The following is a 22,319-nucleotide window of genomic DNA, read 5'->3' on the forward strand; positions in this document are numbered from 1 at the left end:
ACTCCTAGAGGAGGAAAAATGAGAGACCCCAGGAGCAGGAATAGGAGGGGGAAGAGAAAAAAACAGATATTACAAAGATTTGCAGACAGGCAACCAGAAATGACCAACAGCAGGGACAGCAAACACGGGCACAGGGGGGGCCTGAGTGGCTCAGTGAGTTAAAGCTTCTGCCTTCAGCTCAGATCATGATCTCAGGGTCCTGGGATCAAGCCCCAAATTGGACACTCCGCTCGGCGGGGAGCCTGCTTCTCTCTCTCTTTGCCTGCCTCTCTGCCTACTTGTAATCTCTGTCTGTCAAATAAATAAATAAATAATCTTTAAAAAAACAAAACAAAACATGGCACAGAGCCTGTCAAAGATCGCCCATGCACCGACAAGGGGCAGGAGGTGCATGGTGTGCAGGGTTCGCCCACCCCAGCTTGCGGAGAGATGCCCTCTGCCCGTCACACGTGGCTTGGAAGGCCCGTGTTCCCTGGTGGGTAGCTGTGGGCAGCTTGGTCTAGGCCTCAGCTTTCACACGTATGACAGAGCCACAACCTTTTATTTATTTATTTATTTAAGATTTTATTTATTCATCTGAGACAGAGTGAGAGCAAGAGCAGGGAGTAGGGGCAGAGGGAGAGAGAAGACCTCTCCGGTTGAGAGCAGACCCCCGGCTGAGCCAGGAACCCTGAGGCCACACAGGGCTCAATCCCAGGACCCTAAGAACAAGACCTGAGCCAGAGGCAGATACCTAACCATCTGAGCCGCCCATGCCCCCCAGGACAGACCCACAGTCTTGTGAGATATGGACCTGCAGGCAGAGTCCCCAGAGTGCCAGCAGGTGGGTGGGCAGAAACTGGCTGTGAATTTGGAACAGGGAGCACACACAACAAATAGGTCCCAGAGGGTGCAAACAGCAATCTGGCCCTTGATCCCTCCATGAAACCCACTCAAACTTCTAACTGTTCAGCCACAGAAGTTGACATTCAAAGAGGGAGGAATGACAAGACCCCACAATTATTAAGGCCAAAATGACCAGCGTGGTACCAAAGGCCTTCCCCAAGGTCTTTGAATTAAACCGTAAACATTCCATCACCAGCTCTGAGGCAGGGAATAAGGTGTGCGCAGTGAGGTGACCCTTCCCCAGGTCAGATAGAAAAGTTCAGAAGGGCAAATAAGCCTGGGGAACTGGGTTAAGGGGCAGCGAACAGACAGGGAAGGGTGGGAGCCCAGGTAAGGGCTAACTGGCACTGGCGGAACCCAGGTCAGAAAGGGGAAATTAGGGGTACCTGGGTGGCTCGGTCGTTAAGCATCTGCCTTCGGCTCAGGTCATGATGCCGGGGTTCTGGGATGGAGCCCATCATCGGGCTCCCTGCTCAGTGGGGAGCCTGCTACTCCCTCTCCCACTCCCCCTGCTGGTGTTCCCTCTCTCACTGTGTCTTTCTCTCTCTGTCAAATAAATAAACAAAATCTTAAAAAAAAAAAAAAAAAAAAGAATGGGAAGGGGGAATTTCAGCAGGCTCATTTGATGCACATTTCCTGAACCAGGATTGAATGTCCAGTTCCACGCTGAGTGCTGAAAAGGATCTCAATGGGTGTCGGTGGAATCGGGGAAGGAGGAGGGAGGCCGCAAGGAACCCCAAAGTCCATCTCTCTTCTTCCCTTTACAGCTGAGGCCAACAGAAGATAATGGACAAGAGCTAAGGATTTAGGCTCAAATCCCAGCTCCGCCACTTACCAGCTGGGTGACTTTGGCCAAATTGTACCATACCTTCTGAACAGGAAAACTACTGTCCTCACACACAAAATAGTCCAACACCAAATGAGGGAAAGGGGGCTTTTCCCACACCAACCAGTTCTCCAGCTCTCCAGGCACCAGCTGGGTGTATGATGATTCCAATCAGTTCTGACACTGTCCAGCTGGAGTCAGCATCAGATCCCACAAGAGCTCCATCCCACAAGACTGCCCCCACTGCAGATGCCCATCATGAGTCCTAGACTGTCACCTGGATCGAAATTAGGGCTCTCATGACCCGCTGTCAGGTTTTGCAACGGGTTGTGACAACACACAGAACTCTGGGAAACACATCTCTGAGTTTCTTGGAAAAGGATGTGTTAAAGGATACCGATGAATAGCCAGAGGAGGAAAGTCATAGAGTAAGATCAGAAAGGTCCCAAGCACAGTCACTTTCGTCCCTGTGGTGTGGGGGTACACCACCCTCCCAGTGCATAAATGTGTTCATCAACCCAGAAGCTCTCTAGACCCCATATTTAGGGATGCTTCTGGAGGCTTCCTTATATGGGCATGATTGCTTATTAACTTCATCTCCAGCCCCTCTCCCCTCCCTGGAGAAAGAGGAGTGAGGCTGAAAGTTCTAGACTTTTAATCATGGCTTGGTCTCCCTGGCCACCAGCCCCATCCCGAGGCTAGCCCGAAATCCTCCAGGAATAACCTCATTAGAACAAAAGATGCAGTTATCTCTCACGAAATTCCAAGGGTTTAGTAGCTCTGTGTCAGGAACCAGGAGCAGAGACCAAGGACATATTTCTTATTATGTCACCTCTGGCCCTCATCTTTCTCCTCTGTAATGTGAGGATAAATGATACCATGTCCTGGAGCTGTTTTAAGGATTAAATAAGCAGAAAGTTCTTAGCCCAGTGTTCAGCACATAATAAGAACTTAATTAACTGTAATTAATGTTCTTAGAGATGAGGAAGTTGAGACCCAGAAAGGGGGGTGGAGAGGACTTGTCCAAAGTTGGCTTGAGACAAGACTCGGTGACTCCATTCAGTGGCCTGAGCATCTGCTCTGTGGCCAATCGCTTCGCCAAGGCAGAAGGTCACCCGGATGACCTTGACGGTCCCCACCCTCAATGGCCAAACACTATACTATAGGGCGGATTTCTCAGGTCAGACAGTTCACGCTTTCCCCTGGACAGATGTGACAGCCAGCCAGTGGCCTGGCCATACCAAGAAGAGTGTTACGGGTTGAATTGTGCCCCTCATACACACAAAGATACGTTGAAATCCTAATTCCCAGTACCTCAGCTTGGGACCTTATTTGGAAATGCGGTCCCTGCAGAAGTAAATAGTTGAGATGAAGTCCTGCTGGAATACAGCTGGTGTCGGTATGAGAAGAGGAAAGACACAGAGGAGGCCGTGTGAAGATATAGAGCCACACAGGGAGAGCGCCGTGTCAGTGGGAAGGTGCCTTTTGGAAATGAACAAGCCCTTAGGATAAAAGGGTCAAGTTAGGATGTCAGGGACAATCCCTTCCTAGAAGCCTTGGACTGAAAGAGGGGGCCTAAGACTCGTCCTGAATGGAGTTCAGTGAGGACAGCCAGCCTGGTAGAGGTGTCCCCGGATAGGGGTGCTGGGACTCCTGTCCCCTCAGGAAGAGGGCCCTTGGACTGGTGGGGGGGGGACCAGGCAGATCAAAAGAGGCTAGGTTGCTGACCTCGCCAGCCTGTGGGGGACAGGGAGAAGGAAGACAGAAGAGGCAGGCAGCTATTAGAATATGCCACTGCCCTAGGACTCCCACTGCAATTGGAGAGTTCTGGGTGGGGGTAGGGGTTCTCCTCCCCCTCCCTCTAGAACCTTCAACTGTCAAGCCCTACGCTAGCCACCATCATGCTGTACTCCCCAGGTAGGCGCTGATGGGCCTTGTACTCCTCCTGTACCTCTGTAGACAAGGGCCTCCCCCTGGGGAAGGGGCTGTGTTCCCTGGAGGGTGACTCCTCCATCGGACTGGATGCTCCCTAGGACCAGATGGGCCTCTTCCTCAGACACCCTGCTGGTGGCCAGACACACAGGAGCCCTTCCTCCTATCTCCACTGAGAGGCTGGAGTCAGGGAGAGGAGAGGGACCAGTCACCCTACTCTCATAGCGGCCTGGGAGAAAGGCTTGTGTGAGGGAAGCCCCAGCAGCCATGAAAAAACTAAAACTCAGAGAACAGAAAGAACCTCTCCCCGGCCCAGAAAAGTGGGCCTCTTAGTCCAAAAAAGACCAGACCCTAAGAAGGCCACAGGACCAGGACTCTGGAGGCAGGTCTGGGGACCTGACCTCAGGGCCTGAGGGAGACAGTACTGGGGAATGTGGTCCTCGGCAGAGTTGGACTGTTCTGTGGGGTGGGGGCTAAGTGGTGGGGGGCAGCCAGTCCCAGCCACAGAAGGGCCCAGCCCTGCACCTCACCCAGCCTGTGGTGGGGCCAGCTGGCCTCTGCTAAGGGGCACTCAGGTCCTGGCTTCTTGGGCCATGACCATCTTTCCCAGGCCCTGGAAGTGTGGGCCTGGCCCAAAGAGAAGACCAAAGGCAGTCCTCGCTCTCCAGAAGTCCCCTGAGAAGTCTAGACAATATCTTTCTTTCCAGTCAGCTTTAGAAACTCAGCTGTCCCCAAAACTGCTGGCCTCCAGTGGTAGGGAATCTGCAGAGCCCCTGCCCTCAGGGACGACTCCCCACCTGCAGGGGAAACATGATACACAACTGGGACAAAGAGCTTCCTTGTCACACATGGCCATCTGTCTGTCCTTCCCACAGCCAGCCTTGTCTGTCTGTCTCAGCTTGCCCACGTCCCTAGACCACCTGACAGTGCTCAGGTCTGTGACCCTCACTGGAGACATTGTTGGTGATGACTGTGGTGGAGTGTGTGTGTGTGTGTGGTACACGTGCCTCCCCTCCCCCTATCAGCCAGCTGAGCAGTGCATTCAGGCCCAGCCAGCAGAGGCAGAGTTTGGAGGCAGGACAGTGAGAAATGACTCCTCGGGGTCAGTGGTGAACAGGAGACGGAGGGCTCCAGAGGGATGAGGAAGCTGAGATTTAACCTTCACAGCCTTGGTCTGCCCTCTGAGGTTCTCCAGTTTTCTTGGACACCAGCCCCTCTGGGGTCCTTCCAGACCCTGAGCAGAGGCCAGCACAGCCACTCCCAGAGGCAGCCAAGTCAGAGGCCTCCCTGAGGCGGCCCCGGTGGTGGAAGGGCACAGAGTGGTTCATCTCACTACGTGGGTGCCCTTGGGCCCCTCACTTAACCCAGGTCTCTCAACCTGGGCACCTGGCATTTGGGGCAGTATAACTCTGTCATGGGGCTGTCCTGAGCAGGGTAGCGGCCTCGCCAGCCTCTACCCACCCGATGCCAGGAATACCTCCTCTTCCCCGGTTATGACAACCAAATGCGTCTCTAGACCCTGCCGAATGTTCTTTCGATGGAGGTGTGATCTCCCAGGTTGGGGATCTCTAGCCCTAATGCCTCTGGGTAGGTCCTGGGGTAGGCCTAGGTCACGTGGGACAGTCATCCCTGCCCTGCTGGCGACACGGGGTAAGGACCAGGTGATGAAACAAGACCAGTTCTGATCCTCACCCCCCTTCTGAGATGTTCTGCAGCGAGCCTCTCTAGACCTGCTTCACCTGAAGGGGGCTCCAAGTTTTGTCCCCCACAGGCCTCCTTCCAAGTCTTCCCCTGTTCTTTTTTTTTTTTTTTTTTTTTTTTTTAAATTTGACAGAGAGAGACACAGCAAGAGAGGTAACACAAGCAGGGGGAATGGGAGAGGGAGAAGCAGGCTTCCCGCTGAGCAGGGAGCCGGATGTGAAGCTCAATCCCAGGACCCTGGGGTCATGACCTGAGCCCAAGGCAGCTGCTTAACGCCTGAGCCACCCAGGTACCCCCTGTTCTTTGAGCAAAGAAATAAGTCGTTTATTCCCCTGTTGCCCCAACACACCCATTTATTCATTCCCCACCCCCCCGGGCCTGAGGGAGTGGGGAAGTAGCTCCTCTACTATTTTTAAAAGAAATAGGGCGCCTGGGTAGCTCAGTGGGTTAAGCCGCTGCCTTTGGCTCAGGTCGTGATCTCAGGGTCCTGGGATCGAGTCCCGCATCGGGCTCTCTGCTCAGCAGGGAGCCTGCTTCCTCCTCTCTCTCTCTCTCTGCCTGCCTCTCTGCCTACTTGTGATCTCTCTCTGTCAAATAAATAAATAAAATCTTAAAAAAAAAAAAAAAAGAAAGAAAGAAAACCAGAGGGCCTGGGTGGGGAGAGAGAGGGTGGGACAACGGGAGAGGAAAGGGGAAGAACGCCCGGATTCCAGCCGTACGCAACCACTTCCTTGCCCCCAACCCTGACTCTTCCAGAACCAGGAATTTCTGGTGCACCCCACCCTCAGGGGCCCTTCAGGAAAAAGGGGGCCATCACTAACCACCAAGAAGCTCCCAGTTATCCTACCCATCTGAGTGGCCTCTCTCCCCGGCCCCTCCTCCCTGCCTCTACAGACCGCTGTGAAGATAACCATGAAGGGGGAGAGTCTGGAAGGGTCCTCTCAGAACTCCCCGCGAGTGAGTGTTCACTTCTGACTCCTCAGGGCCCAGCACAGAATAAATGCTCCTCAAAGGTGGCTGCAATGAGTTACCGTTTGCTCTAAGGAGCTCACACCGAGACAGACACACACTGATGATCCCAACACGTTCCTGCCTCCTTACGATCACTGAGGCCTAGGAGGGAGGGGGGCTGCTGTATGACCCCAGTAGGAACTCAAGAAATAACTAGTTCCCCAGCCAGGTCCCTGGGGGAAAGGCAACCAACATTTTTCTGAGCACCTGCTGAAGGCCCGTTCACGTAGCTTGCATCACTTCATCCGGAAACACCCTTCGTGGTAGAACACAGCAGTCTCTGTATGCAGATGAGGAAATCAAGGCTCCGAGACATAAAGCAACTCGCCCGTGGTCACACAGCTACTCACCCCAGTTCAGGGCAGCCCAGGGCACCAGCTCTGCTAAAGAGGAATCAGTGCCTTCCAGACCCCTTTTCCAAGACCTTATCCAGTCTGAGGGAGGGGAAGGGACTGAACAAAGACCTAGGAGGAAGGGAGGGACCCCCCATCCCTTCCAGTCCAGCCTTGGCCCCTGCACCGTGGCTCCCTCCTGGCGAGGCCACAAGTGACAGGTAAGAGCTCGGAGCAGCCTGCCTAGGTCTGCCCCTGCCTGACTGCTGCACAAGTTCAACTTCTCAGGGCCTTGGTTCTTCCCCCACTAGCATGGAGACAGAACAATAACAAACCCAGCCCTTGGGGTTGTTGTCATGGGGCTTCCCAGAGTTAATGCATGGAAATAATGTAGAACCAGGTTTTGCAGGCAGTCCTAGTATTTTTATAACAGCTCTGTAAGTGCTAGTCCCTTCTACAACTGGGGGAGACTCCTGTTACCGTCTCGTCACAAACCATAGCAAAGGACAGGATCCCGAGTCCGTCCAGCAAACTCACCCTAATCCTGAAGGCCAGTGAACTTTTCTCAGTGGGGACCAGGAGTCCACCCCAAGTGGACCCCCAAGGAGCCCTTATGTGGGGACCAGGGCCTTTGCTCATGGCCTGCACCAATGCTCCGGCTTCCCTGGGCTGAGGTGAGCTCTTTTTGGTCCCCAGCCCAGTCATGGCCTCTGGGCAGTGCTGAGTTGAGGTCTATAGAGCACACCATCTACCGGGAATCTGGGGGGATAGGAGACTCTCCCTAATGGAGCGGAGAGTCCCAGGGAGGAACCCATCTATCCCTTCACAGGGAGAAACTGACATGCATGACCCTCCTCCCTTCAAGGAGTGCTGGGGCACGTCATTCAAAACATCTACTAAGCACCTCCTATGTGCTCGGTGCAGCAGCAAACAGACAGAAATCCCTGTCCTCACAAGCTTTCATTCCAGAGAGGGAGACAAATAAATAAATAATAATAAATATATGTCTGCCAACGTCTACTCCATCGTGGACCAGAGCGGAACAGGGAGTAGGGGGCAGGGCAGGAGAGAGAAAACAGACTTGCAAACACAGATGAAAAATCACTAGAGGGCAATGCAAGGCATCCACCCATTGATTCACTCATTCATTCATCCATCCACTGAAAGTATGTCTGCGCCCCTGCTGGGGCCAGCTACTATATGAGACAGAGGGAACCCAGTGGTGGACAGAGGAGCCCTCTCCTCCATCTTGGGGAGTCACAGACAAGCCAACTCAGAGCTGGTAGCAATGGGTGTCCCAAGAAAGGAAAGTGCTAGATGCGAGGGCAGCCCCAAACTCTGTGTGGGCAGATTAGGGGAGGGATTCCCTGAGGAGGTGGCATTGATCCGGGCCTGCAAGGCACAGCAGAACTTTCCCAGTGGACAAGGTGTGTGCGTGGAAGCAGAAATGATTCCAGGCAGGGCACTGAGGCGGAAGTGGTTCAGGGCAGTGGAGAAACGGCTGCCTGAGCTTGAAGTTGCTGGGCCTCTTGGTGGCAGGCTGGTTTGGGTTTGTCAGGCTCACAATGGGAGACCACAGGGGCAAATCCCCAGGAGACACCGCTGTGGGACTGGAGAAAGGGTGTGCTTGTTTGGGGTCGTGGGAAGAGTCAAGGGGCATCAGAGAAGTTTTGCCACCGGCTCATAATCCCCTTAGTTGATGAAGACGGGAAGATGGTGGTAGTCCACGGGACTTCCCGCTGAGGAGAGGCTCCTCCCTTCAGAGGGATTGTCAGGGAAAGGTCACAGGGGTCTGGGGTCTGCACTCAAGACTGCGTCCCATGTGCAACCCTCACCCGTGAGCTTGGGCATGCTTCTTGACTTCCGGGTCCCTGCTTCCTCTGCCGGTCACTGAGAATATTCCATGGCTCTTTCTGGAGGCAGGTGTGCCTTGCACAGAGCAGGCGCCCAGTGCTGTTAGCTTTGCTAGTGTAACTCTTCTCCTGGTCTGCCACCTCGAGGGATGGCAAATCACGGAGACCCCCTGCTCTTGCCTCTGTGGAACTCAGCCCTCTGTGGGCTCAATCTGGGTCTCCCCCCTAGACAGTCTAGAACCCTCCCGCCCCTCCCTGGAGCTGCCCCTTCTTTTCCCCACTCTGGATGCCTCCCACACTGCGGCACCAACTGGGTTCTGTTTAACTTAGACCCCATCCTTCCACTACTCTCTGCCTCTATATAGACTGGCCTATTTGGAGCAGTTTACATAAATGGAATCATGTAGTATGTGGTTCTTTGTCACTGCCTTCTGTCACTTAGCACCATGTTTCTGAGATTCATGTATGTTGTAGCGCGGATCAGTACTTCAGATCTTTTCTTCTTTTTGAGAGAGAGAATGCGCAGGCACACACACGCACACACATGCACACACACACTCAGGCGCAAGTGGGGTGAGGGCCTGAGGGAGAAGGAAAGAGAGAAGCTCAAGCAGGCTCCATGCTCAGTGCAGAGCCCTCATGACCTGAGACCATGACCTGAGCCAAAATCAAGAGTCGGACCCTAACTGACTGAGCCCCCCAGGTACCCCAGCAATTCATTTCTTTTTGAATTATATCCTTGTATGAATGGTATTCCTTTGTATGTGTGTTTCTTGTCTTACTGGGGCATTTATCAACTGATGGACGCTTGGAATCTCCTTCCCGCTTTTTAAGACTCTTGCGAATAATGCCACGACCATCTGTGTACAAGCGTTTTATAGGGACATACATTCTCCTTTCTCTTGGGTATATACCTAGAGGAGGAATCGCTGGGTCCTGGGGTCAGGATCCTATGTTTAACTATTTGAGGGATGGCCAGGCTATTTTTCAAAATGGCTTCACCCTTTTATATTCCCACCAGCAATGGATGAAGGCTCCAGTTTCTCCACACCCTCGCCGACCCTCATTATTATCAGTCCTTTTTATTACAGGCATCCTAGAGGGTGCAAAGTGGAGGAACATTGTGATACGTTTGTATTTCACCTGGCGACTAATGGTGTCGAGCATTTTTTTATATCTTCTTCAGAGAAACTATCTATCCAGACCCCTTGTCCATTTTTGAACTGAGCTAACTGTCTTTTCATTGTGAACCAGAGTCCATTTTCACGGATCAAGGAATGGCGGCCCACATAAGCCAGAACCGGCTCAGGGCCAAGGGCGTAGGCCAACACCACAATGCCGAGAACTTCAACAACCAGAATTATGAGGACCTGCAAGCAGCCTGTCTGAGGAGGGGAGAACTGTTCGAGGACTCCTTTTTCCCCGCCGAACCCAGTTCCCTGGGCTTCAACGATCTGGGACCCAGCTCCAAAAGTGTGCAGAACATTTCCTGGCAGCGGCCTTGTGTGGGTACTGGGAGGGGAGGCAGGGAACGCTCGGCAGAGTGGGAAGACTGTTTGCCACGACCCCCCCATCACTTTGATATTTCCGGTCCCCCGACCTTCTATCCCGACCCTGGATCAGGCCTAGGGACGTTCTGGCTATGCTTAAGCCAAACCTCTTAGAGAACCCCTGGGAAAGTCACTCACTAACCTTTGCTATCACGTCCTACAACTCTGCCAAGCTAGTCCTGTGGCCTTCCCCCTCAGGTGCCATGTTTTCCCCTAGAACTTGGAGGTGAATGTCGTTCCCCAGGAATGGTGAGAGGGAGGTTGGGAGGGCTTGTCTTGGACCCCCTAAAATCTTTATTCCTTCACCACAGCAAATCACAAGCACTCCTCACTTCATCGTGAATGGGCTGAGTCCAACAGATGTATGCCAAGGCGTACTTGGTGAGTGGGGAGCAAGAAAACCAGTGTGGAAGGAGGGGGTGAAATGAGGAAGATGGCTGAGGTAGGAGGTGTGCCAGGGTGTCTTTTGAGGAGCTGGGACCCCTAGATTCAGATGATCTCTCTTCCCCTTCCACTCTGGAGAGGATAGCAAGACTGTCAGGAATATTTTTCCTGTTCCGCCTGGTGCGATTCCAGTCCCTCCTGTTGCTGTCTGGGTCTGGGAGTAAGCTGGGTGGTCTGTTAGTTACCCATTGCTAAACAATCAGTTGCCCCCAGACTTAGTGATTTAAAGCAATGACAAACATCTATCACCTCATAATTTGTGAGGAACATACCAGGTAGGGTCTGGCTCAGAGTTTCTCATGAGGCTACAGTCAAGATATCAGGCTTCCCCTAGGACCATCTGAGTGTCCGCACGACTTGATAGCTGTTGCCCCAGACAGAGTGATCCGAGAGAGAACAGAGAGGAAACCATCATGCCTTTTGCAGCCTCCTTTCAGGAGAACACTCAGGTCACCTCCGCCATATCCTGTTTGTTCGAAGCAAGCTGGAAATCTGACCCTCACTCCTCACCTGAGGGGAAGGAATTAGGCTCCGCTTCCTGAGGGGAGGATTGACAAAGAGCTTGTGGACATACTTCTAAGCCACTGCAGGTGCCAGGAGTTCCTCAGTCTGATGTATCAAATAAAGGAGCACTGGCTTCCTCAGCCCACTCTCCCACGGGTTCCTATGACAGCCCCAAGGGATAGCTTCCTCCCTCAGGAAGGGTTCCTCCAAATCCTGCTTGTTTCTCCAGGGATAAGACTAGAGCCTGAGTTCTGTCGAATCTGTGGCAGAGAAAAGGGCAGGTTGTGGGCAGGGAGGAAGCCAAGGAAACCCTGGGCCCCATGTCTGCCTCTGTGGCTCACTGGGCTGTGGGAGGAGAACCGGCTTCTTCCTGGTTATGTGTCCTTTTGGCAATGGAGGATTGGAATATCCATAACCTTCCCTCCCCACCTTCTGCCTCCCCTCAGCAAGGGTACCCCAAGGCATCCAGGAGGGCATTGGTAATCACAGATGCTTTCCCAGTACCCGCGGCATCAGCCTGGCCTGGAATACTCACTCAGGGTACCACCGCACCCGCAGCCCCACCCAGCAAAGTCTGAGGTACCCAGGAGAGAGAGTTCAATAGATGACCTTGGCCTAGGGATACTGCCGCTAGCCCCCATCAACACCTAGGCCCAGGGACCCAGCTGGGGTACAGACTAAGCTGCTTGGGTCTCCAGTATTAAGTGGGTGACATCAGGGAGTGGTTTCTTGATTATTACACCAATGTAATCATAGAGTAGAAGTAGAAGGCAGGCAGTATGGGAAAGATGACTGGATTTGTTCAAGGGATGGGAGAATACTGGCTGTCTCCACAAAGCAGATATCCACAGCAGTTCTCAGGGTAAGGAGCAAGACGAAGGCCAAATATCTCCTCCTCAAATCCAAAAACCAAAGTATGTGGCTCTCATTTGTGAATCTGTTACCTAATAGGAAAGGTAAAGAGGCTCACACCCAACACCCCCCACCCTGCCCCCAGAGCCTTTCGCTTCAGCCCAGTTTCTCCCTACAGATTCCTTCCTGAACATTCCTCAGGGGGAGGGTCAAAGGAGGCGCATCTCTGTGGGGGAGGGGCCACAGAGGCTGTTCCTGCTCCTTTAGGGCTTGGATTCTGGGACCCACACTCACCTATGGGAGGGCTTGAGAGGCAACCCAACCCCCTTCCTGTCTTTCCAGGGGACTGCTGGCTGCTGGCTGCCATTGGCTCCCTTACCACATGCCCCAAACTGCTGTATCGTGTGGTACCCAGGGGGCAGAGCTTCAGGAAAAACTATGCTGGCATTTTCCATTTTCAGGTGAAGGATGATTTGAAAGCCGGAGTTGTTTTACGGTGTGTGTATGAGAGAGACAGACAGATTAAAAAAAAGGGGAGGGAGGAAGAAGAAGAATGACATGTGCTTGGAATTTACCTTTCTTTTCTTTTTGAAAAATGACATTTATTAGGGTGGGCTTTTGTCTAATTATCAGAGAAATGTCTGCTCACTAAAGAAATCATGTAAGCTGATTTTTTAAAGCCCAGAGAGAAAATAATTGTTATCAGTTTGTGGCTCTCCTTCTGCTTCTCTGTCTCTCTCTCTTTCTCTCCCTCTCTGTCTCTCTGTCTCTTCCTCTTGGTAGAAGTGTGTGTGCATGTGCGTGTGTGTGTTTATGTGTTTTGTGTATATGACACTGGGAGTCAACAGTCATTCAGGGTCACATAATTTTTGTAATCTGCTCCTTCAGTTTAGTGACATGTGGACAAATTCCTCACATCACAAAAATGTTTCTGAGAATCACAAGAGTTTTTTTAAAACCTCAGAAATCCTGAAGCCCAAGGTCAAAATGCGGCTGGTGTCTCTCTGGAGGCCCGGCAGAAACTGGAGATGAGGCTGGAGGCAAGCTTCAAGCTTTTCATTGCCTTTCCCACACCCCTCAGCCATTCTGGGGAGTGGCCTGTCCGCCTCAGGCGTGTCCCTGATCCTGGCCACCAGGAGGTGCTCGAGTAACACAGTTTTTATACAAGGCGTGTGCGTGTGCGTGTGCGTGTGCGTGTGTGTGTGTGTGTGTGCGCGCGCGCGCACGCGCGCCCAGGGGAAAAGTGGGGGATGTGGGGGTGGGTGCGTGCGTGGGGGGAGTGGGAGTGGGGGTGTGGAGGTGTGTGGGAAGGGGTGCACGCCTGTGCTTGGAGGAAGGCCTGGGCAGACAGATACCCTAAGCCCCACTGAGGTCCACCTTGCTGCCCACAGATTTGGCAGTTTGGGCAGTGGGTGGATGTGGTGGTGGACGACCGGCTGCCCACAAAGAATGGCAAGTTGGTGTTCGTGCATTCCGCCGAGCGCACTGAGTTCTGGAGCGCCCTGCTGGAGAAGGCATATGCCAAGTGAGTGTCCCAAGCTGGGCATGCCTCCAAGCCTTCCCTGAGAGCTGGCAGCTAGGGGGGCAACTGGAATCAGGGGAAAAAGCAAACAGAGGTCAGGGCATCCCTTCCTTCCCTCCCCTCACCCTCCCATGCCCAAGCTGACCTCTCTATCCTGGAGCACAAAAGTGCCCTCTCTTTGCCCACAGGCTGAACGGGTCTTATGAAGCGCTGTCAGGGGGCAACACCGTGGAGGGCTTTGAGGACTTCACGGGGGGTGTGACCTATAGCCTCCAACTCCAGAAGCCCCCTCGGAACCTGCTGAGGATGCTTAGGAAGGCCATCGAGCGATCCTCCCTCATGGGCTGCTCCATCGAAGTAAGCCATTCCTGGTCCTGCCTCAGGGCCTTTGCACCTGCTGTGGCTTTCACCTAGAAGGGTCTTTCCCCCAGAGAGCTGCATGACTAGCTCCTTCTCATTTACATTTCAGTTCAAATGCCCCTACTTTGGCTTCTCTTCTCCACCTCCAAATTTAAATCAGTTGCTCCTAACCTCATATGCTCTCTACTTTGTTTTTATTTTCATCTTAACATTTATGGTGCTCTGTCATGGTCTTACTTATCAATGTCATTATTCACAGTCTATCTTCTCCTGGCTGTTTCAGTCAGTGAGGGCAGTGACTTGTCTCATTCACTGCTGTATGCCGGGACTCAGGGTGCTGCTTGGCATACTATACACGCCCAGCAAATATTTATTCAAATAAATAAATGAACCCAGACTGCAGCCATATGACTCCACAGTTGGCATTTTTGGGCTTTTATCCCAGAGAAATGAAGACTTATGTCCACACAAAATCCCGCACACAAATGCTCACAGTGACTTTATTCATCGTGGTCAGAAACTGGGAACAGTCTAGATGTCCTTCGATGAGTGAGTCATTAAACTGTGGTGCACATATGCCATAGGCCATGACTCAGCAATAAAAGGAAATGAAATATTGATACACGCAACTACGTGGATGAATCCCAAGGGAAATATGCTGAATGAAAAAAGCCAAGAGAGTTCCATGCTGTATGATTCCATTTCCCTAATGGTCTTGAAATGACAAAATTTTTTAAAGATTTTATTTTATTTATTATTATTATTATTATTATTATTTAGAGACACACACACAGAAGAGAGAGAGAGAGAATCCCAAGTGGGCTCCACACTCATCACAGAGCCCGACTTGGGCTCGATCTCACCACCCTGAGATCATGACCTGAACCTGAAGTCAAGAGTCAGACATTTAACCAACTGAACCACCCAGGCACCCCTTTTAAGATTTTTTTTAGGGTGCCTGGGTGGCTCAGTCATTAAGCCTTCAGCTTGGGTCATGATCCCAGTGTCCTGGGATCGAGCCCTATGTCAGGCTCCCTGCTCAGGGGCAAGCCTGCTTCTCCCTCTCTCACTCTCCCTGCCTGTGTTCCCTTTCTCACTGTGTCTCACTCTGTCAAATAAATAAATAAAATTTTTTTAAAAAGATATTATTTTTAAGTAATCTCTGCACCCAACATGGAGTTCAATCTCACAACCCAGAGGCCAAGAGTGGCATACTCCACCAACTGAGCCCGCCAGGTGCCCCAAAATGACAAAATGTTTTTAAAATGGAGAACAGAGGCGCCTTCGTGGCTCCATCATTTAAGTGTCTGACTCTGGATTTTGGCTCAGGTCAAGATCTCAGATCCTAGGATCTGCCGGGCTCAGGTTCACGCTCAGCAGGGGTTGGGGATCTACTTGAAGATTCGCTCCCTCTGCTCCTCTCCTCCCTGCCCCCGCACTTACACGCTCTCTATCTCGAACTGAATAAATAAATAAATATAAAATAAAATAAAAATAAATTGGAAGTGGAGAGCAGATGAGCCATTGTGAGAGGGCAGGGAGGAGCGTAGCCAGAAGAGGCTGGCATGGTCATAAGAGGGCAGCACAGAGGACATGTCCGGTGCTGGGATGATCCTGCTGTGGGACCCTGCTTGTGGGGCAGGGTACTACCCACGTGGTACAATGACACAGAACATACACAAAGGACTACTGGCGAGAGTGGGGACATTTGTAGAAGACTGACACATTACATCAACCTCAGCGTCCCGGTATTGATATTGTACTATAGGTTTGCCAGATGTTACCATGGGGGTTTGGAGGGGGGACTGGATACAGGATGCACAGGCTCTCTCTGGATTGTTTCTTTTTTAAGGTAGGCTTCCTGCCCAGTGCGGGGCTTGAACTCATGACCCCAAGACCAAGAGTCGCCTGCTGTACTGGCTGAGCCAGCCAGGTCCCCTCCCTGGATTATTTCTTACAACTGCTTGGGAATCTACAATTCTTTGCAAATACCAGGTTTAATTAAAAAAAAAAAAAAAAAACTGAATCCCAGGGCACCTGGATGGCTCAGTCAGTTAAGCATCTGCCTTCGGCTCAGGTCATCATCCTGGGGTCCTAGGATCAAGTTCTGCATCAGGCTCCTTGCTCAGTGGTGAGTCTGCTTCTCCCTCTCCCTCTGCTCCTCCCCCTGCTCATGCTCTCTCTCTCAAATAAATAAAATCTTTTAAAAAACTGAACCCCAAGAATGCTCACATCTCTTTGCGGGCCCCAGTGCCTCTGACCGGATCCTGACTTCCTCTCCTTCTCTGTTCCGCAGGTCACCAGCAATAGTGAGTTGGAGACCTTGACCCAGAAGATGCTGGTGAGAGGGCATGCTTATTCCGTGACCGGCATCCAGGATGTGAGTCTGCCAACCACACCCTCCCGGAGACCCAGGAGAAGGCAGAGAATCTCTCCTGCCTGAGGTCCTTGACCTTGGGCCACATCCTCCCACCAGGTCTGGTACCAAGGTCGGGCAGAAACCCTGATTCGGGTCCGGAATCCCTGGGGCCGGATCGAGTGGAATGGAGCCTGGAGTGACAAGTAAGTGTCCCTGACCAGCACTGTCAGGGGTGAGGGGCAAAGCGAGACAGTGCCACTGACAAACTAGCCAAGCCCTCTCCAGGAGATTCTCCATTCAACTCAGGAGCCCCACAAGACAGGCATTCCGGGGTGGGGGAATCCCTTGGGGAGGACCAAATGCCTCCTTAGCCCTGCCCCTGTCCCTCCATTGCCTGTCTCTGCTCCAGCGCCAGGGAGTGGGAAAGTGTGTCTCCGGACCTCCAGAACCAGCTCCTGCTCCGGAAGGAGGACGGGGAGTTCTGGTCAGTACAGCTTGGGGTGGGCTTCCTTCCTTTCCTCTGCCACCCTCCCACCTGTGCCTTTGATGGAGAGGCTCCTTGGGCGGGGGGCGGGGGGCAGGGGGGAAGCGCTATGGGTATGGGGATGCCGCAGGCTCCAGCCGTTGCCCTCTGTCCCCCCACCCCACAGGATGTCCTACAAAGACTTCCTGGACAACTTCACGCTGCTGGAGATCTGTCACCTGACGCCCGATGCCCTCTCCGGGGACTACAAGACCTGTTGGCACACCACCTTCTATGAGGGCAGCTGGCGGCGCGGCAGCACCGCGGGGGGCTGTAGGAACCACCCAGGTGTGTGAGGGGACACAGGGGCCCCACAGATCCCACCCAGCCCTGTCGAGGAGGCAGGCCCAGGATTGGGCAGCCCGTCCACCCCAGGGAAGGGCAGAGCCATGCTGACCTGCTTCGTTCACAGACACATTCTGGAGCAACCCCCAGTTTAGGATCTCTCTCCCTGAGGAGGATGATGAGGATGACCCAGAGGACGACCAAGCCGTGTGCACCTGCCTGGTGGCCCTTATGCAGAAGAACTGGCGACAGGCGCGGCCCCGGGGAGCCCAGCTCCAGACCATTGGCTTTGTCATCTACGAGGTGGGCACTCCGGCGGTTCTCCCAGCCAGTCTTGCTCCTTCTCCTGGCCTCACCCCTGCAACACCCTTCCAAAGCCCTTACGAATAGGAATGAGGAAGGAGATGGAGCGTCAGGGATGAGGCTACTTGCCCAAGTTTGCACCCCCAAGGCTGTGTTCTGACACCCCAGAGCCTGTGTCCTAATTCCCAGACCCTCTGAGCCTTTTCTGCACCATCCTCGAGTCTCCCCCCAGATACCCCACACCGAGCACTGACTCCAGCAGCCAAGATAAATCCCTCACAATGTTTCCAAAATCATACTTTACAAAATCCTATAAATGACCATTTGTTCAAATAGTTATGGAGCTCCCGCTATATGCCAGGCCCCAGTCCAGTCTCCACTGGGGCAGTAGTGAACAAACGTAGACACAAGTCTTGCCCTCCTTCTAGTCTGTGAACCCACCAGGTTAACAGACATCAGACATTCCTCCAGATATTTCCAAGGTTAGATGTGGTCCTTCGGGAAAAGCTATATTCTCTGCTTCCCACCCAGAGATCTATAGTGCATCAGCGTCTTAAAGGCTCTGGTCATCCCTATAGGAGAACAACCCATTTATTTTCATCTAAGCCACCTTTACAGAAGTATGTTCAATGCTCAATTTCAGTAATCACCTATGAGCTTCCTGCAGGGTAGGAGTGTTCCGTGGAAAATGCTGCGTTCAGGAAAATGCTCTCCTTTTTCCTTTGTATAAACTGTACCTTGCTCTTCCAAACTTAGGGACTATCAGTATCAACACTAGGACTCTGAGCTATTCAAGCCCATGCCCCACCCCACCACCAGTGTCCCAGTGCCCTTAACTTCCCCTAACACACACACACGCACACACACACACACCTCCTGGCTTCTAACGGCCTGAGCCCCTTCACCTTCACCATCCTGGGGTTCTCACCTCTCTCTCTTTCTGACCTCTCCTAGGTCCCAAAGGAGGTACAGAAGACGTGGGGCTTGATTCCGGGCAGGCGCTGCCCCACCTCTGGCAAAGGGTGGAATTCAGCCAAGGGTTCTCAGGGCCGCTGGGGGCCTCTGGGTTAGGATTCCAGTGCCCTGGGGCCCCAGGTGGGAGTTGGGGCAGGAGATCTTCCTGGGATTGCTTGCCAGTTGGGTGGTGTCCAGGACTGGTCAGTTTGTGGTGACGCCTCCCACAAACTGTGCCCAGTGCAGCTTCACTTTTGGGGTCCGCCTCTCCTTACCCTCCCATGCCAACGCTGTACCCACCTCCAAGGCTCATATAGTTTCAGAACATCCAGGATTTTCGCTTGAAGAAGGACTTCTTCATCAAGTATCAGGACCACGGCTTCTCAGAGATCTTCACTAACTCACGGGAGGTGACCAGCCATCTTCGGCTGCCTCCAGGGGAATATGTCATCATTCCCTCCACCTTTGAGCCCCACAAGGATGCTGACTTCCTGCTTCGGGTCTTCACAGAGAAGCACAGCGAGTCCTGGTGAGGAGCCCTACCTTGGTGCTCCAAGACCACCTGCCCAAGAGCTCCAGGATGTCACCCTTAGGGAGCAACCATCAGGTCCTGCCCAACTCCACCCCCATTTTAAGTCAGGGAAACTGAGGCACAACGATGGGGGAGTCCCAGCTGGGAGCAAACCAGAATCAGGACCTGGATCCCATGCAGCCTGTTCCACATTGCTTCAGATACATGACATGACCTCTCCTCATGACCACCCCCACTAAAATCCCTGTCTCCCTGATCCCGGATAACTTCCAAGGCTTCTTTCACTTTTGCTCAGGGAACTGGATGAAACCAACTATGCTGAGGTACTCCAGGAGGTGAGGGGATGCTGTGGGGTGGAGGGAGGAGAGGAAGCACCTGGGGAGTGTGAAGGAACTTTCTGGAACGGGTTCCTTTCCCACTCCTTTCCCTGCAGGAGAAATTCTCTGAGAAGGACATGGATCCGGACTTCATACGTTTGTTTGAGATAGTGGCAGGAGGAGAGGTGAGAGGCTGAGCGCTGGGTGCCCAAAGGAGGTGGCCAGGGTGAAGGTGTCAGAGTAGAGGTTTACTGTCCCCCTCCCTAGGACAAGGAGATAGGCATGTATGAGCTACAGAAGCTCCTCAACAAGGTGGTCACCAAACGTGAGTCTTCCAACCACCAGACCCCACTCACAACTTTTCCCTGCAGCTTCCTCCTCACCTCGACCACTCCCTCCCTGCATCCCCCTGCAATGCCCCGCTCACTCCTTCTGTCTTCCTGCCCCGTTCCTCCCTCACAGTCAAAAACTTCAGGACCCAGGGCTTCGGCCTAGACGTGTGCCGCTGTATGGTCAACCTCATGGATGTATCTTCTTAACCAGGGGTCTCCCACCGCTGACCCCCTGACCCCCCCAAGCTTGACCCCCCAGAGGTGGCCCCTCTCTGGCCATCCATGCCCTCCTTCCTGCTGGGGATTTGGCTCTGAGGTAGCAAAAGAAGCCCATTCTGGCTAGTGCTTGCACAGGAACCCCTGGCCTCACGGCCCTTCACTCAGAGAGCCCCTCTGCTTCCCCAGCCCCAAGTTTCCCTCTTTTCTCCCTCCGCTGGCATCCTTGACCACCCCCCAGAAAGATGGCTCTGGCAAGCTGGGGCTTCCCGAATTCCAGATCCTGTGGAAAAAAATCAAGAAATGGACGGTAAAAAAAAAAAAAAAATTACAAGGGCAGTTTATGGTGGGCAGAAAGGGAGGTCCTCAAGAGCGATGGGATTAGTAAGGATGATGCTAGAACAGGAGCCCCCAACTAGACACACGCATACACAGGACAGGACAGGATCTTTTTTCTTTTTAAGAAAGAAAAAAGCCCCACTCACGGCTCCCCCAGCCATCCTGCCCACAGTGAGGGAGAGAGCACAAGCAGGGGGAGTGGCAGGCAGGCAGGCAGAGGGAGAGGGAAAAGGAGGCTCCCCATCGAGCAAGGAGCTGATGTGGGGCAACAGGACAAGGTCTGTTGAAGTGTTGGTGTACTGGCCAGTCAGAATATTTAACAACCAGTATAACCCAGGAATCAGCTAGCTCAAAGGGTACATGCACAGGGCCCAGTTGGGAGTGGGTCTTTCAGAACACTGACTTGGTTTCCAAGCCCCTCTCCTTGCCAGACGTCCCCATACAGTCACGAGATTGGGCACTCAGGGAGTGGGCCCAGGCACGCAGCCTTGGGTCTTGGGCAATCCTTGTCGGTTACCTGTTCTAAAGCAATTCATTACTTCCACCGCCCCTCCATGCACACGGCCCGACCGACCTCACCTGTGCGTCCCTTCAGGACATCTTCCGAGAGTGTGACGAGGACAACTCGGGCACCTTGAACTCCTATGAGATGCGCTTGGCACTCGAGAAGGCAGGTTAGCAGGGAGTCGGGAGAGGGTTTGGGGGCAAGGAGGGAGGAAGCAGTGTCCAGAGGGCTGGACTCCCCCTCCGCACTCCCCTCCCTCCCAGGCATCAAGCTGAATAACAAGGTGACGCAGGTGCTGGTGGCCAGGTACGCAAACGACGACATGATCGTGGATTTTGACAGCTTCATCAGCTGTTTCCTGAGGCTGAAGGCCATGTTCAGTGAGTCAGTCCTCTGCCCGCTCCCCACCCTGGGCTAAGGACCAGGGGCCGCCTCCTACACACCCACACGAGTAGCAGGGCTCCCAGACCACGCCATCTTAAGAGCATGGGTGATACGGATTCAAATCCCAGCTCTGCCTCTTGGTGGCTCTGTGCCTTGAGCAAATCATTTATGTCTCTGTGCTTCTGTCCTCTGTTCTCATCTATAAAATGTGGGCAACAATAGTATTGCCCTCCTAGGGTGGAGGTCCTGAATATAAGGGTTTGCATATGGCTCATGGCAAGGCCATGAGATGTTCTCCTTAATCCCTTTCCTGGCAAAGGGTTTCCTGGGAAGCAGCAAGGAACAACTTCTTCCTCCCTTTCATCCTGCCTCTTGGGAAATGGGTCTTACCAACCACAGACTCAGCTCCCAAACCCCTACCCTTGCCTCCTTTCCAAAACAGCATACTTTCTATCCATGGACCCCGAGAATACTGGCTATATTCGCTTGAATCTGAACCAGGTACATGGAAGGGATCTTCTGGCACCCACCCCCACTCACGGCTCCCCCAGCCATCCTGCCCATGCCCCCTCCCATCCTTGGATCTGTTTTTCTCCCCACAGTGGCTGCAGACCACCATGTGGGGATAGAGGATCCCCGAGGAGCCTGGCTCCCACCACCCCCAGCACCCCACCACTGTGGGGCTTCTGGCCCCAGAGCAGGGGCCTCCTTGTTGCTCTGGGCTCTGCGGTCTCTGCTGATGCAATGGGCTCCAGCTAGTGGCCCCGGATGCCGAGCTTTTCTCCAGCTCCAAGCCCTCCAGCATCCACCTTCCCAGTCCATCGTGTTTCCCTTCCTCCCCAGCCTGCTTCTGGTGGCTGGATTCCCCCATCTCCCTCTCTCCCTCTCTCTCTCTCTCTCTCTGAGTATATTTTACCAAGGTTGTCACTTCTCTAGTGGCTGTGGAGGCTCTCCACACTTTCCTGCTCACACCTACCCGCTGACTACCCCTCCTGGCACAGCTCCCCTCTTCTCGGCTTCACGTGGAAGGCGTTATTATAATAAACAGTCCATGCCACTGGCTTCCATGTCTCCGTGTATCTATGCCAAGAGAATTCCTGGCGGGGGTGGAAAACACTTACCCAGCCCCAAAGAGGGGCCCCAGGAGCTCTCAGGGTTTCACCCTACTTCCAGGGAAGAAGGCAGGACTGTCACAAAACTAGAGGGCGCTGTTGATGGCTTTATGTGCGGTCCCAGGGTTGCTAAAAGCACAGCAGGCCTTCCCAGCTGACTCTATGGAGCAAGGTACCAAGGGGCAGCATCAGGGGAGATAGCACTGGGCAAAGTTAGGGACCCACAGGGCCCTAACCTCTTCTCTTCTCTTGGGGCCTGCAAAGATGTTAGTGTAGGCATCTCAAAGGTCAAAAATCCAACACCCACACCAGCTAGCTGATGGTAGAAATGAACCAACCCTCCTGGGTGTGAGGCCTATAGCGTCGAGAACTGTGGCAACATGTGA

At 53.2% G+C, this 22,319-nt stretch overlaps 1 protein-coding gene across 4 annotated transcripts; it reads left to right on the forward strand.

Annotated features, from left to right (window-relative positions):
- Positions 1-3,554: 3,554 nt before the first annotated feature.
- Positions 3,555-21,690, forward strand: CAPN11 (calpain 11). 4 transcript variants are annotated; one of them, XM_032340106.1, is made up of 22 exons: positions 3,555-3,628; positions 9,795-10,045; positions 10,402-10,471; positions 12,233-12,351; positions 13,282-13,415; positions 13,601-13,769; positions 16,069-16,152; positions 16,249-16,334; positions 16,541-16,615; positions 16,782-16,942; positions 17,067-17,242; positions 18,197-18,208; positions 18,514-18,725; positions 19,024-19,063; positions 19,162-19,230; positions 19,313-19,370; positions 19,508-19,572; positions 19,835-19,903; positions 20,528-20,606; positions 20,701-20,817; positions 21,264-21,322; positions 21,424-21,550. In XM_032340106.1, exons 1-22 carry the CDS (start codon positions 3,613-3,615, stop codon positions 21,448-21,450), a joined length of 2,148 nt encoding a protein of 715 aa, XP_032195997.1. In that variant the 5' UTR covers positions 3,555-3,612; the 3' UTR covers positions 21,451-21,550. The 4 variants fall into 4 exon arrangements, with proteins under 4 accessions (XP_032195997.1, XP_032195994.1, XP_032195996.1 ...); XM_032340103.1 differs by having other exon boundaries at positions 21,264-21,690; XM_032340105.1 differs by having other exon boundaries at positions 19,024-19,051; positions 21,264-21,690.
- The last annotated feature ends 629 nt before the right edge of the window (positions 21,691-22,319 follow it).

The sequence above is a fragment of the Mustela erminea genome, chromosome 4 (assembly GCF_009829155.1).
Source record: "Mustela erminea isolate mMusErm1 chromosome 4, mMusErm1.Pri, whole genome shotgun sequence".
Taxonomy (NCBI): Eukaryota; Metazoa; Chordata; class Mammalia; order Carnivora; family Mustelidae; genus Mustela; species Mustela erminea.